Source organism: Stegostoma tigrinum, chromosome 14 (assembly GCF_030684315.1).
Source record: "Stegostoma tigrinum isolate sSteTig4 chromosome 14, sSteTig4.hap1, whole genome shotgun sequence".
Taxonomy (NCBI): Eukaryota; Metazoa; Chordata; class Chondrichthyes; order Orectolobiformes; family Stegostomatidae; genus Stegostoma; species Stegostoma tigrinum.
In genome coordinates this window covers 8,315,973-8,331,178 of record NC_081367.1, presented here as the reverse complement: position 1 = coordinate 8,331,178, position 15,206 = coordinate 8,315,973, and the positions used below count along the sequence as shown (strand labels likewise).

At 42.7% G+C, this 15,206-nt stretch overlaps 1 protein-coding gene across 1 annotated transcript in view; it reads left to right on the top strand.

The window, feature by feature from the left end:
* Positions 1 to 15,206, top strand: part of LOC125457962 (glypican-1-like) — a 186,443-nt gene that overhangs the window by 68,814 nt on the left and 102,423 nt on the right. The window contains exon 2 of the mRNA XM_048542784.2: positions 3,266 to 3,424. Within this exon, the coding sequence (XP_048398741.1) occupies positions 3,266 to 3,424 (159 nt within the window). The remainder of the gene's footprint in view (positions 1 to 3,265; positions 3,425 to 15,206) is intronic.

Sequence of the window (15,206 nt, the reverse complement as noted above, 5' to 3'; positions counted from 1 at the left end):
AGTATTTTTCCTCGGTACGCGCACAAGCCACACCTTTCAGGAAGTGCTGCATGACAGTAGTTTCATCAGATGGAAATATTGAAAATAGGAGCAGGAATAGGCCATTCTGTCCTTTGAGCCTGCTGCGCCATTCCATACGATCACGGTTGATTATCCGACTCACATTCCTGTTTCTGATTTCTATCCATACACTTTGACCCCTTTTAGCCTTAAGAGTTGTATCCAACTCCTCCTCGAAATCATTCCACGTTTTGACCTCAACCGCTTTCTGTGGCAGAGAATTCCACAGACTCACCACCCTCTGGGAGAAGACATTTCCCCTCTGTCTTTTGTGGCCTACACCATGTCCTTAGTCTATGACCAGATTTCTAGATGACTTGGTCATTGGGACCATCCTTCCTGTGTTTACCCTGTTTAATGTTAGAATTCTATCTGTGCCTTTTATGAGAAACCCCTCCAGATTGTTCTCAACTGAGATGAACATAGCATTACTGATCTAGTCTGCCTTCATATCGCCATCCTGCCATCCCAGGAATCAGCCTGGGATACCTAGATGCAATGTGAGTAAAGAGAAAGTGTATGTTAATAGATCGTGGGGAGAGTGGTGAGTTGTGAGCAAGGAAGCTTGGGTTTTCTTTTTACTTGTGCTTTCGGTGTGGGTCACTATGTGACCATCAGAAATGGGATAGTAGCTGACCCTTACTCTTAAAGGCCATATCCACAACTCAAGTTGCACTGGATGAGACGAATGAACTCTAAGATTGAACCTGTGATCCACAGCTCTGACCAGCGAAATGCCTTTACCCAGGGAACGCTGGGAAAACTGTGCAGGTCGGGTATCGTCTGTGAGGACACATTGTTTCCAGTCTGGTATGACTTTCAGAACTGGCAGTTTTGAAGAAGAATTGTACCAGACAAAAACGGTTATCTGTGTTTCTCTTTCCGCAGATGCTGCCAGACCTGCTGAGTTTCTCCAGCATTTGCTGTTTGTTTTATTTCCCAGCACCTGCAGTATTTTGCTGTTATTTAAGTGTCTTTTGTTGGTGGACTACTGGGTAGCTCAGCTATGTTGTTGCTAATGAATATTCAATACAATTAATGTTAAGTAGCCCATGGCTCAGTAACATAATGTAGTGTTCGCATAAAACATACAGATTAGGTTTGTTTGTGCTAATCTACATACAATGAAGAGTTGGTACAAGTGCCATGATTATTTAGCACGTAGCTTGAAGAGGTGACGAATGATACCTCCTCGTTAGTGTTACATATGCCTGTTGGAAGAGTCGGATTTAACAAAACAGTTGGAGAAGTTGCCAGATATAATTGGTGTTTTAGGAGTTGCTTGAGAAGAGGGGAGAAAAGGAGTTTGACAAAGAAGGATGAAAAACAAAGAACATCAGCTTTTGTGCTCCTAAGATGCTGCTTGGCCTGCTGTGTTTATCCAGCTCCACACTTGGTTATCTCGGATTCTCCAGCATCTGTAGTTCCCATTATCTCTGATACAGTCTTTTGTAATGTGTCTGGTTAGCAGCGCAGGAACATGCATTTTGGAAATTTCCACACTAATCAAAAACTAAACAATCTGGTCCCCAAACCAGTTCGGTGATAGCTATGTGTGAACTGTTTGTTTTCAATTTTTGATTCTGAAAGTGTCTAAAGGTGTTGTGTATATAGGCCCTACCCAGTAAGTGCATGACAATTGGGAATGTAGGAGTAACTAATTGACAAGAGACCCAAATGCATCTAATTCATCTTCTTGCAATTGTCATAATATATTTGTTTCTGGTAGGGTGTTGTCTTGTGATAATGTTTGTGTTATCTCCCCTATTGTAAGAAATAGGGCCTGAATGTTGTGATGTAGAAGAATCCAACAGATACTGATTGTAATCAACATTTTAAATGCAACCATTATATTGCTGAGGTACATTAAGTATCTGGGCTAGGATTAAGCTAGTAGTTTACGACAGAACAGCGTGTTTTCAATATCATGCTATGCTTCAAGTAATCTGAGGTAAGATGAAGTATGAAATTATTGGACCTTCTGGTAACATGCTCTAAATGTCATGATTTCATAAAAATGCCCTTAAATTTATACTGATTGTAAGACATAATTAAACACTTACCACATCATATCACAAATTATTCAGATATTGGCCTAAGGCTATCCAGTTTATCACACTCACCCTTTTTTCCCCCATTACTTGAGAAGGGTATTTATCAAATTTCCCCTTGAATTCTTTTTTGCTGAACCTGCTTTTGACATTGGTAGAGGCAGTACGTTCTGAACCGTTTCAATTCATTTGTCTTTATTTTAAAATGTCTTCTGACTTTCCCACCGCCCCCCCCCCCCCCGCCCCACTATTGATTTTTTGCCAATGATCTTAAATCCTGCCCTCTGCTCCTTCCACTGGAAGCAACCTGTCCCTATCATTGCCATCAGAGCTCCTTATCATTTTGAACACCTTTAATAATGCTTTTGTTGGGACTACTAAGAACAGAAAACTTTGAGTGTGCCTTCACCTCCAATGGGCTATTGGAAAATTACATTTTGAGAAGATTTGAAAATGCTTTAAGAAAGCTTTTAGTTGTTTTCAGCCTCTCCACTGTGGTGATACTACGGCTGTAAGAGGTGGATTTGGTCCATTTATTTCTCACGAGATGTTTTAAAACAGAGGAGGCAAGCTGTCTTTTTGAATCCAATAAACAGCTTGTGAGACCTTTGTTTTTTTTTTAAAGTTGGAACAGTAAAAACGGGTGGAATCAATCTCTCACAGAATCAGGACCTTTTGTTTTAGTTTTTCAGTGATGGTTGTTGGGCTCTTGAAACAGAGTTTGGACACTATAGCACATTTCTCCCTGCTACACTGAATTTTTTCTTGATATTTTCCCTCCTGTACTGCCAGTGAGACAATCTATTTCACTGAATTTGCCTTTGCCAAGGGTATGTTTTTAGGATGCTACAATATTGAAACAGTTACTGTTTCATGGTTAAATAATCTATTATTCAGTTAAGTTTTCCAATAGAGTTGTTGTTCTAATTTCTTCCTTCTTATGTTTTATTTTAACTACAGTGTATGAATAGTGTATTTTGCTTCAAGACTGATAGTTTGACCAAGCTATTTACATCCAGAATGCAATGCCTTACACTTGCCTTTAAAGTAAGAAAAAATTAGGGCCATTCTTAATATATTTTAGGGGGGCTTTGGTCTGGTCTATAACACCGTCTAACTTTATTCTCACATTTTGGATGTGTGTTGTGTTTCAGGAGAGCACCTGCGGATCTGCCCACAGGGTTATACCTGCTGCACAAGCGAAATGGAGGACAACTTGGCCAAACGGAGTCTCAGTGAATTTGAGGCAATGGTGAGGAATGCCAGCCATACGGTGCAGATGATGCTTACGACGCAACACAACAGCTTCGACAGTAAGTTCTGGACGACCAGCAGATTGTCCGTGATCTTGGGCAAAGCCAAAAGGGACCAGAGTCACAGGATTATGGGGGCCACGCAGAGACCATGAGGTATAGGGGTAGAAGGAGGCCCTCCAGCGATGGGCTGAATGGCCATCTTCTGCCCCTACATCTTACGGAGTAAGATATTCTGGGTTGAATCCTAGTAGCTGTTTCCTCTCTGCAGGTCATAGCTAATCTGATAACTCTCAACTCCACTTCCCTGCCTTTTCCTTGTAGTCCCTGATTTCCTTCCTGTTTTAAAAATCTTCCTGTTTTAGTCTTGGATATACTTAACAACCCAACCTCAACAGTAAAGAATTCCATATTTGATGGGCGATTCCTTATTCTGAGATTTTGCCCTCTGCTCCTAGACACTCCCATAAGGGGAAACCACCTGTCCGTGTCTACCCTGTCAAATCCTCTTAAGAATCTTTGTAAAATACCGTGAGGTCACGACTCGATCTAATATATTCCAATGCAGGCCCAATCTAATCAACCTGTCCTCCCAAGACAGCCCCTCCATCCCTGGTGTTAGCCTAGTTGACCTTTCTGAGACTGCCTCTAATGCCAGTATGTCTAGGCTTTAAAGCAAGAAGGCTAACAATGAGCTGAAATCAGATGTAAAAAATTGGATAGGTTGGAGTGAGTTGCACACAAGAGGTTTGAATTATTTATACATAGAACAATGGATACTGAGAGAGGTTTCCATACTGGAATCTAATCAAACAATTTAGGTGATTATACATAGAATAACAGATACCTGGAGGGAGTTACAGGCTGGAATCTAATCAAGCAGTTCAAGTGATTTGGATAGTTTTAAATGTTCTGCTTGATTGCGCATGAACTAACGTGCTGTTTGCTCCCGCTTTCATGTTTAAAAAAAATATGCTTTGAAATATTTCTTGGCATTTGGCTGTCAAAATTTGCTTCTCATACTTGCACCTCTCCAGAGCAGACTTCTGTTATCGGCCAGTAATTAATGGATTGCCAAACTCTGCCATGTCAGTGAATCGGCTCGGTGGTGCTCAGACTGGGGATCCTACATTGATTAGCCAGGATTGGTTCAATGCAATGATGCGCTTTTGTCAGAGCAAGAAACCAAATCATCCATTGTTATTGGCTCACACTGTTTTCTAATTTGGCATCCAGTCTGCCAACAAAACAATTGAGGCACAATGCCAGGAGTAAATGTGGGAGAGTGGCATTCTGAGGATTTACTGTTCCAGTATATGGAGACGTTCTTTTCACGTTGGAAATTGATGTTCATACTTGGGTGTAAGGACCATTCCAAAGCCATGAGCCAAAGTGTATCAAACCAACTCCTTACGTCCACAGTCAATAAGATGCTCTAGTAAAGTTGCATAGGACAAGCTCTCGCCCAGCTCGTGAAAAATGAGTGACATCAGTTGGAACAAAGGGCCTGCCTTCATGCTGCGTGATTCTATTACTTCCTGGGAATGCTTTTCCCAATTGATGAAAAGTCAGAGTAGGTGAACTGTTTCTGACGTGAACTATACAAAATATTATAAATATTTGGCTGGAGAAAGAAAGAGAAATTGAGATCATTAGAACTATTCAAGCACTCTGCTGCTCAAAAGTTCTCCCTCTTTTCTTTTGAGATATCGATATGCGCTAAGGTTCTGCCAGTCTTGAGGATGGGAATTCTTGCTGATTTCTTTTCGCTCTTAGCCATGCTCCCTCACACCAGTTAGGGTTCTAGCACTTCTCTTTATCCCACTGCCGCCCCATGTCATGCAGAAGATGAGCTAAATCCAAAACATCCAAGGTAGTAATCTGGGGTCACATAGCTCAGTGTCAGGATTGAACATAATGTGTGGATAAGGTGGTCCAACAACTTTGGCTTCTGAACCTTTTCAGGGCTAATGTTGTGGAAAGTCAAAGTCAGCAACTGAAGAGAAATGTCCAACAGGTGAGTGTGTTCATTTGGGGAGGTCTTTGTCAGAGCCGTCAAAGCATCAATCTTTGGTAGTTCAGAAGGTAAACCAATCCAACTCGTCGACAGCTTAGATCAACATGGAATTTAATGCTTTGACAAAATTTGCATTAAATGCCTTGAGCACACACTATTGACACCTTGCTGAGTGTTTGATGTTATTTCTAGCTTCTGTTAGCAGTCTGTTCCTGAGGCAGTACCAATCTTCTGTGTACAGCACACTAACCTAGAGGCTGAAACTTACTCAATTTTCCTAAAAAAAAGTCTGAATGCATTTGGAGATGGGGCAGGGAGGCTGGGGAATAGAGGGGAAAGGGGAGTCTCCCAAATTGTTGCCATTTTGCTGTTTTTTGTCACTCTGCCCAGCTCATAGGTAGACTTTCTGTATTTACATAGATGTTGTTGAGGTCCTTAAGGTGTTCCGGAACACTTCACAGTTAGTTAATTACTTTCAAGGTGTGGTTATTGTTCTAGATCGTATAAAGTGGGAGCCAATTTTCTCACAGTAAGGCCTCACAGGCAGTATATGTGATAAATGGCTACATCCTCCACACTTGTCCCACATTCTGTCACTCTTACCATCTCTCACTGTCTTTCTTTCTCACTCTCTTTTTCTCACGCACACAATGTGAGAGGTGTTTACTCTGGGTGACCTTTGGCTCTACTTCTGGCACGCTTCTGCAGTTGTCTACAGACAAGCCTGGATCAGGAGTGAGCAGAGACTAAACATTGTGGGAAAAGTGAATATCTGTTTTCACTGTGACCTTTAAAACTGTTCTCTGGATGTACTCAGTAGCACAGACTCTTCGAACAACGAACAAAGAACAATACAGCGCAGGAACAGGCCCTTCGGCCCTCCGAGCCTGCGTCAGCACATTTCTTTTTTCTGTGCAGTCATTGTTAAACATGATGTACACCAGCAATGAAGGGAAGGGTGCGGCATTGTGGTTATGTCACTAAGAATAATGCTCTGGGAACATGGATTGGAGTGCCATCATATTTGATGATATTTGAATTCAATATTAAAAAAGTCTGGAATTAAAAGCTAATCCAATGATGACAACTGTCAATTGCCTCAAATACCCATCTAGTTGATGAATGCCCTTGGGAAAGGAAATCTGCTGCCCTTACCTGGTCTGGCCTAGATGTGACGTCAGACCCTAGATGTGACCACCCTCTGAAATAGTGTAGTAAGTCACTTGGAAGGGCAATAAATGCTGGCCCAGCCGGTGATGTCCACGTTCTATGAATAAACAAAACTATTCTCATTCTCAAACAACAGCACCGTCTGGTTGCCAACCATTTCAACTCCCCGTCCAGCTCCCTGGGTGACATGTGCATCCTGGCCTGCTTGCAGTGTCACATTGACACCACCTGCAAACTGGAGGTGCAACACCTCACATTCCATCACGGGAGCCTACAGCCCGATGGCCTAAATATAGAATTCACCAGTTTTAAATTCAGAACTGAGGAACGGTCACCGGACCTGAAACGTTAACTCTGTTTTCTCCTCCACAAATGTTGCCAGACCCGCTGAGCTTTTCCAGGAACTTTGTTTTTGTTTTCGCCTATACCATCCCACCTACGTTCCCCAGGATCACCCCTCCTCTCTCTATTTATTTCCAAGCTCCCTTCCCCCTCCCTATTTTCTGAAGAAGGGTGCTGACCCGAAACATCAGCTTTCCCATTCTTCTGATGCTGCCTGGCCTGCTGTGTTCCTCCAGCTCCACACTGTGTTGTCACTATTTTCGTTATATTGGTTCTAACAAGAACACATTTGGCTTTTCTCTAAGTAATGCTATGAAATCCTTTCAATATTCACATGACAAAACAGATGACCCTTGTGTCAAGATTGTCTGTGAAAGATGATGATGTAGCTGTCCTTTGCTATCCCAGTAAATGTTAACTGGTATTAATGCATGGCTTATCATAAATGTCTTCCATTTGGCCGTCACTGCCCTTTTCCTGACGCTCCCTGTTAAATTTTGAAGGCGTGTAGTCTTTGTGAAAAGTTATTTTGTGACCTTTTGATAATTTATGGATGATTGCTGCAGCATGCCAAGAGGAATCAAGAGAGACATATGACTCTTTGGGGCACTATTGCAATGAAAGGAAATTGGTGACATGTCTTTTCATCACCAGATCTGAGAAAAGGCTCTCCTTTTCATTTAATGTTAGCCTGGTTCCTCATGCTCATTTGAGGGGCTGTTCTGAGTTTGTTCTTCAGTCTCAACTGAAGACACCTAATCATGTTTCAGCACGTTGAACTCTCTAATAGCTGCCATTACATCAGTTGGCTACCTGTCATCAGGTGGGACCACAAATATATATTAGTGTTGCAGTCACCTTGTTTACCTGCTCAGCCAACCTCAGCAGGAGCACATTGCTGGTCCCGCCCTGCAAACAGGTTGACCTGTAAAACTGCAGACACAAGAATGTCTGAAAGCTGGGGTTCATTGACCGTACAATCACAGAATGGTGCACCATCCAGGGATGCCATTTTGCTCAACAAGCACCTTGGAAGGGATTTAATTATCCCTATTCCTCTGCTTGTCCCTTCCATAAGAAACATTTCCTTTGCAAACATTTGTTCCATTTCCTTTTGAAAAGTGTATATTGAATTGGCTTCTACTTGGACTGCAGATCATAACTGCGTAACAAAGTAGGCAACTTTTAAAGTAAAGTAACAAGTAACCTCCTGACTCCCCACAGCCTGCCCACTATCTACAAGGCACAAGTCAGGAGTGTAATGGAATACTCCCCACTTGCCTGGATGAGCGCAGCCCCAACAACACTAGAGAAGCTTGACACCATCCAGGTTCAAGTGGCTTGGCACCACATCTCCCACTTTAAGCACCTAAATAGGTTCCAAATGGCATCATGTAAACATACTTAATTCTTTTCTTTCCAACACAGACTACTGCTGGGACTGTAGATGGGGGCATGACACTAAGGCTAATTGTAGACTACTGTTTTTTTTGTCATCTTTGTTTTCCTGCACAAGGTTCTCAGAAACTGCATCCATTTGCAGGTCCCCACAGTCCTGGCCTCCGCAATAGAAACTCAGACAGGGGGTAGGGCTATGAGCTCCTCGAACAGCACCTGTATGTGACTGTAATATCAAGTAGGTTCACAGACAAGAGGGCACATGTCTGCAAGTTTTGAAGCCTATTTTAATCAGTTTATAGGTGACTTTTTGACTAAGTAACAAACTAACTAACCCGTTGCAGTACTGGGTAGAACTGAAGGCAAATAGCAGGATAGTTGCCCTCACTTCCCTGTGGTGGGATGTGGAGTCGATCGTTAAGTGATTTTCTGGCTTTTAGCTTATGCCATAACTTTTGCCTGGCATTGAGTGGTGTAATCATGATCCTGTACAAAACTGATTCAGTGTTGCTCACCCATTGCCTGTCTGAAGTTGAGGTTTGATCTTGATCCATCTCTCCTAGTGCTGCTACTGTTGGCTTCACCCCCACATCCTCACATCTCCCTGAAGATTGACGTTTTGTCAGCCCCAATTAATCAGCTGGATGGAGAAGAAAGGGCTCCTTGTCAGAGGGCGGAATTCCTTTCTTCTTCCCCTTACTTTTCCTTGAAGATCTGCTTTGAATTCCCTTTCATCAGATGGCAGTGCTTTTCAAACACTACCTTTTTAAAAAAAAACGTATTAAACTATCTCGGCAAGTTTGTGCAGGAGCTGGTAGCATTGTTAGAAAACATCTTGAATAGCTTGGGGCCTACAACAGAGGACTGTTGCTATCGATTTGGTTGCATGTTTGAAATGCACAGAGCTGCATAGCTATTATAAGCTCACTTGATCCTTCTAAGCCTGACTGATGTGCTGCTGGGTAAATGTATTGCACAGTGTGGTAATGAGTACCAAAGGTCAGTAATTGGCCCGGATTTGATTCCCAGTGGAATTTTCTGATCACAGTTGGGGCAACCATAGGGAGGAAGGGAAAAAAAAAATCAGTGACGTGTCCAGCATCTCATTGCTCCCCTGTCAATCTGCAGGGAAAATGTGACTGTTAAGTGGCAACGTATTTGACCTTAGCTCCAATACCTTCTGCGTTGGCCAACATAAGGTGGTTGGCTGATTGGACGAAGGACCGGCAGTGGTTGAGGAATTAATAATTTGAGGAATGGATGGGGAAAATCGTAAGACCATAAGACATAGGAGTGGAAATAAGGCCATTCGGCCCATCAAGTCCACTCCACCATTTAATCAGGGCTGATGGGCATTTCAACTCCACTTACCCGCACTCTCCCTATAGCCCTTAATTCCTTGTGAGATCGGGAATTTATCAGTCTCTGCCTTGAAGACATTTACAAGATTTATAAATCAGGAAGGATGGTTTGAAAAAAAAATTCACTGTCAAATGGTCACAGTACAGGAGACCATCCAGCCACATGTCTGCCCACTTCAGGAACAAATCAGTCCCACTCCCTTTGGCCAGCCACCTTCCAGCTGTGTTCTCCGGTCCTTGATCATTCTGTCGATAGAAACTGTTTCGCTGTTTGCATTCTTCCTGGCTCTCAACATCCCCATGGAAATTCCTCTCAGCTCCTCCTCCTCCTGAGAGAAACCATTCCCTGCAGCCACAGGAGAGCAGTTTACGGCATATGTAATTTTTTAAACTTAATGTGGAGATGAGGGTGGGTCATATTTATTTGTTGCTTGAAGAACGGGGTGGCACGGTGGCTCAGTGGTTAACACTGCTACCTCATAGTTCCAGGGGCATGGGTTCGATTCCACCCTCAGGCGACAGCCTGAGTGGAGATTGCACATTCTCCCCATGTCTGCGTGGGTTTCCTCCAGGTGCTCCGGTTTTCTCCTGCAGTCCAAAGGTTGTATAGGTGGATTGACCATGCTAAATTGCCCTTAGTGTTCACGGACTTGCAGGCTATGTTGACTAGCCATGGGAAATGCAGGGTTACAGAGTATAGGGTAGGGAGTTTGGTCTGGGTGGGAGGATTTTCAGAGGGTAGGTGTGCACTTGCTGGGCCGAATGGCGTGCTTCCACATGGTAGGGATTCAGGCTGACCCTGAATCCATTATGTTACATGGGTGATGATACTCCCTAACAGCACTAACTGTGCTGTTAAACCATCTTTGTATTTTCAAACAGCTTTTCCCGGAGGGATAGTAGACTGACATTCTGTCTCGCTGTCCAGCTTCTTGACACCAACCTGTCGCAGTATAGCAAACACATTGGGCTCGATTGTTTTTAAGAGAAGGTGGGAAGGTCAGCATCCAAGTTGGCAGATCTGTTTTATTATAAATGCTTCCTCACGCTTTATGTTTTTGCTGTGGGGAGACAGGTTCGAATGGATTTGGATCCACCATCTCCTTAGGTAAGTCCAAGGAGGTGGATGACGAGTGTTAGGCCCCAAAGCCCTCAGCACTCTTATGCCTCTCCTTGCCCCTCACATTCCTTCCATACCCGCTTCTCCCTTCTCATGACCTCTCATACAACTCATTCCTATGAGAAGATCCATGAGCCATTTCTTTAAAATATCTATTAAATCAATAGATTTCTAATAATCTAATCTCATATTTGTTTTTAAGAAAAGCTCATTCAAAAAGATAATTTCAACAATGTAAATCCAGTGGATAATTTGGTGTAAAAACAAACGTCTTCACTGAACACATTAAAGAAATAAAATGCATCAAAATACCTGTTGAAACTGACTTAAAACTGATTCAGTGTTGCTTACCCATTGCCTGTCTGAAGTTGAGGTTTGATCTTGATCCCTTTCTCCTAGTGCTGCTACTGTTGGCCCTTTGTCGAGATCAGTGGTTTTCTAGCTTTTGAAACTCAGCCAAACATTCACAATAGACTCCGGTATCATCGTAAATGATCATAACTCTCAAATAATGATGCTGGCTAAAATTTCAAAAACAGATGGCTTTGCTTTTTTTTCCCCACAACTACACCAGATGATATGTCAATCAGGGATATGGTGAAGCAGACATTTCTTTTTCTCAATACAAGGAAAAACTGCAGAGCAATTACTTTATTTACACTTTTAAAAAAAAAGTTATACAGCAACAAAACAGACCGTTCAGCCCAACTCATCCGTACCAACCAGACACCCTAATCTGACCTAGTCCCATTGCCTGCATTTGTCCCATATTCCCTACACCCTTCCTATTTGTGTACACAACCAGACACATTTTAAATGCTGTAATTGTACCAGCCTCCACCACTTCCTCTGGTAGCTCATCCCATACACGCACCACACTCTGTGTGGAAAAAGTTGCCGCTCAAAACCTTATTATATCTTTCCTCTTTCACCTTTAAACCTGTGCGATCCAGTTTTGGTCTCCCCTACCCTGGGGAAAAGGCCTTGCCTGTTCACCCTATCCATGCCCCTCACAATGTTTTGAACCTCTACAAAGTCACCCTTCCGCCTCCAACACTGTAGGGGAAAAAAGCTATTCAGCTTTTCAGCCGCACCCTATAGCTCAAACCCTTCAACTCTGGTCATATCCTTGGGCTGTAAAAATTTAGATCACTTCAGACTGTGACAATTAACTTTTGCCAAAGCCTATTTTCTTTAGTTTTGAATGTGTAATAATACATTTTCCATGAGTAAAGTACTCCAGTATACTTAGATTACACTGATCAAGTTACCTCTCCAGATCAAAATTGTACAACTAATCACAGCACTTAAATTGTATCTAATTTATAATGCAGCATGACTATAGAAAGTGAAAGAACACAATATGTATTATGCATTTCAATGCAAGAATTTCAGGAGACAGGGATTTTGTTTTGTTTTGGTTCCTCATTTGGGACTGGGATCCCTCCTGATTCCTGCCTCCTCTGAGTGGCATTTAAAGCACATTGTTCCAACTGGAGGGGCCTGGCACCACTAAAATTATAGGGGCAGTGAAAAATGGACTGCTCACCCCTGCAATGGAGCTGGCAGGGTGGGGTGGTGATTACTGGGAGTAGGCTGAACTGGTCAGAAATGGTAGTGGTTCAGGAATCCTGGATTTGAGGTGTGCCTGCTTGGCTGAATTTGAGGAAAAATCTGGGTCATTCGCTGTTCCTCCTTCCCTCCTGAAGTTGCAGAGCTCTGCTTGGGTGGGCCATCGTCCTGAACCTTGACCCTTGTGAATGATGAAGCAACCACTCTTCGATTGTAGTATGGGAATTCTAGCTAATTATTTTAGCTTTCTTTCCTTACATCGTTGTGCATTAGGAGTTGGGGCACCAGGTTGAGGTTATACAGGACGTCGGTGAGACCTCTTCTGGAGTACCGTGTGCAGTTGTGCCATAAGAAGCGCATTATTAAAATGGAAAGAGTTCAGAAAAGATTTTCTAGGATGTTACCTGGAATGAAGGGTATGAGTTATAAAAATAGGCTGGATCAGCTGGAACTTTTTGCACCGGGGCATAGGAGGTTGATGGGCGAGCTTATGGAGGTTGATAAAATCATAGGAGATATCGATAAGATGAATAGCAAGGATCTTTTCCCCGAGGTCGGAGAGTTCAAAACGGGTGGGTTGGAGGGGCGTACTTTTACAGTGAGAGGAGAAAGATTTAAAAAAAGGACATATGAAGCAACTTTTATTTTGCGCAGAGTGGTTCATGAGTGGAATGGACTGTGAGGGGGACTGGTGGATACAGGTACAGTTACAACACTTAATAGACATTTGGATAAGCCTGTGAATCAGAAGGCTTTGGAGGGATATGGGCCAAATGCAGACAAGTGGAACTAGTTCAGTTTGGGAACATGATCGGCGTCGAATAGTTGGACCGAAGGGTCTGTTTGCATTCTGTATGACACTATGACACAAGGTGAGGAATGTCCAGAAGTTATTTTGAATAAAATGTCAAAGTAAATAAAAATAATTAGGTAGCTGAGTGTACTTGCTGACTTTTTTTTCTGCTGAATTGCTGTTTTGTTGAATGATGAATTTTCGGGTCTGTGTTGGGCGAATGAAATTATAGGCTCCTAAGCTTTAGCAAGATGAGTAGGAGTGATCCATCTCATTTATTTTCATTGAGGAGCCCCACCCCACCCCATGCTCCCAAAGTGTAAGTGTTAGATAACATCGGGCAGTCTTGACAGTGTAGAAGGAACACCTGTTGAAGACAGACGTGGATAGATTCTTGCTAGGCAAGGGAATCAAAGGCTATCCGGGTGGATGCCATTTTCTACACATATCTCTGTTAGTGAGCCAAACGCACTCCGATTAGAAGGGTTTTATTGTAAATCTGTAATGTGTTACAAACATCCTTTCCCTTTTGAACTTTTTCCCTGCCCAAAGACCAACATCCCACTGAAGAAGAACTCAGCTCTGTTTTCTTTCTGAGGAACCCAATATCAATTTATTAATTCGCCCAGTTAACAAGTTACAAACACTGTCAACCTGGGCAGTGTAACAGCAACAAAATTGAAAACAGGGAGGAATCAAGGGAGGGATGAACTCAAAATAGAGTTGAAAGGGGTACTTAGCTTCCTTGTTTAACAAAGTCCAAAGGACATCACCTGCTATCAGGCATCTCTGGAGCTGTTGTATTTGAGTGTTTGAAAGACATGCATTTCTACCTCGAACAGATGGAACTGTGGAATTCAAACCACACAGGGGTCAGGCTTGATCTTATTGAAAAGTGGAACAGGCTGAAGGGGCTGAATGGTCTACCTTTGCTCATGTATTGTACACATGTTTGAAAGGCAAGTGGAGACAAATATCATGGTGATTAAGTAGCACCAAGATTGGCTATTTGACATGCCAATACTAAGGAACCTATAATTAGCAGGGCACTCCATTATTTCACCCTGTATTTGAACAGGTTAGCATGTGTGCTAAGGGTACCTAGTAATGGGTAGGTTGGATTATATCTTTCTCACCCCACAGTTGATTGATCCTTAATGAACTTGTTGTGTTATGGATGCACATGAGACTGTAATAAAGATATTCGCATCTCCAAAAGAACTCAGTCTGTAAATCACAACAATAATCAAACTAATGCTGATCGCACATCTAACGCAGAGACCCGGTTGAGATGACTGTATACGGAATACCTTGTTGCTCGGTGAGGATAAACAAACCAAGCAGCGTGATTCATTTCTTAATCCATTGTACTGTAGCCTGTGCAGTTCCGAAGGAGATTCCCCTCTACCTTCAGGCTATTGATCCAGCAATGATTTAGGAATGATGAAGTCAAGTTGCTGGTCACCAAGTTGACCAGGACTATCAATATCACCAGTCCATGGTGTTTCCGTTGTTCCATGTTATTGGTGTGCTGTGCCTTGTTGGTTAATACTGACAGTGCTGAGAAACATCTGTGGTTTCCAGCCAGTTTGAGTCGAACCCAGGGAAAATTTGACTAAAAACCTGCTGTAAAGTACACAAATGAATAAGAAATAAACATTCAGTACTGAATAATTGCATTGCTTTGCCATCTCAAAATCATCTCCAGCCAATGGGTCTTTTTGTAGGTTATCGGGGAGGTGACGGCCGAGTGTTACAATCGCTGGACCGTTAGTTCAGACTCCCAGGAAATGTTCTGGGCACCCAGGTTCGAATCCTTCCAGGGCACACGGTGAAATTGGAATTCAATGAAGTTCTAGAATTAAGAGTCTGATTGTAACCGTGAAACAGTTATTGATTGTCAGAACAACCGATCTGTTTCACTAATGTCCCTTAGGGAAGGAAACTGCTGTCCTCACCTGGTTTGGTTTACATGTGACTCCATACTCACAGCAGTGTGGTTGACTCTTAACTGCACTCGAAGCAACTAGGGATGGGCAATAAATGTTGGCCTAACCAGGGTTGCCCTC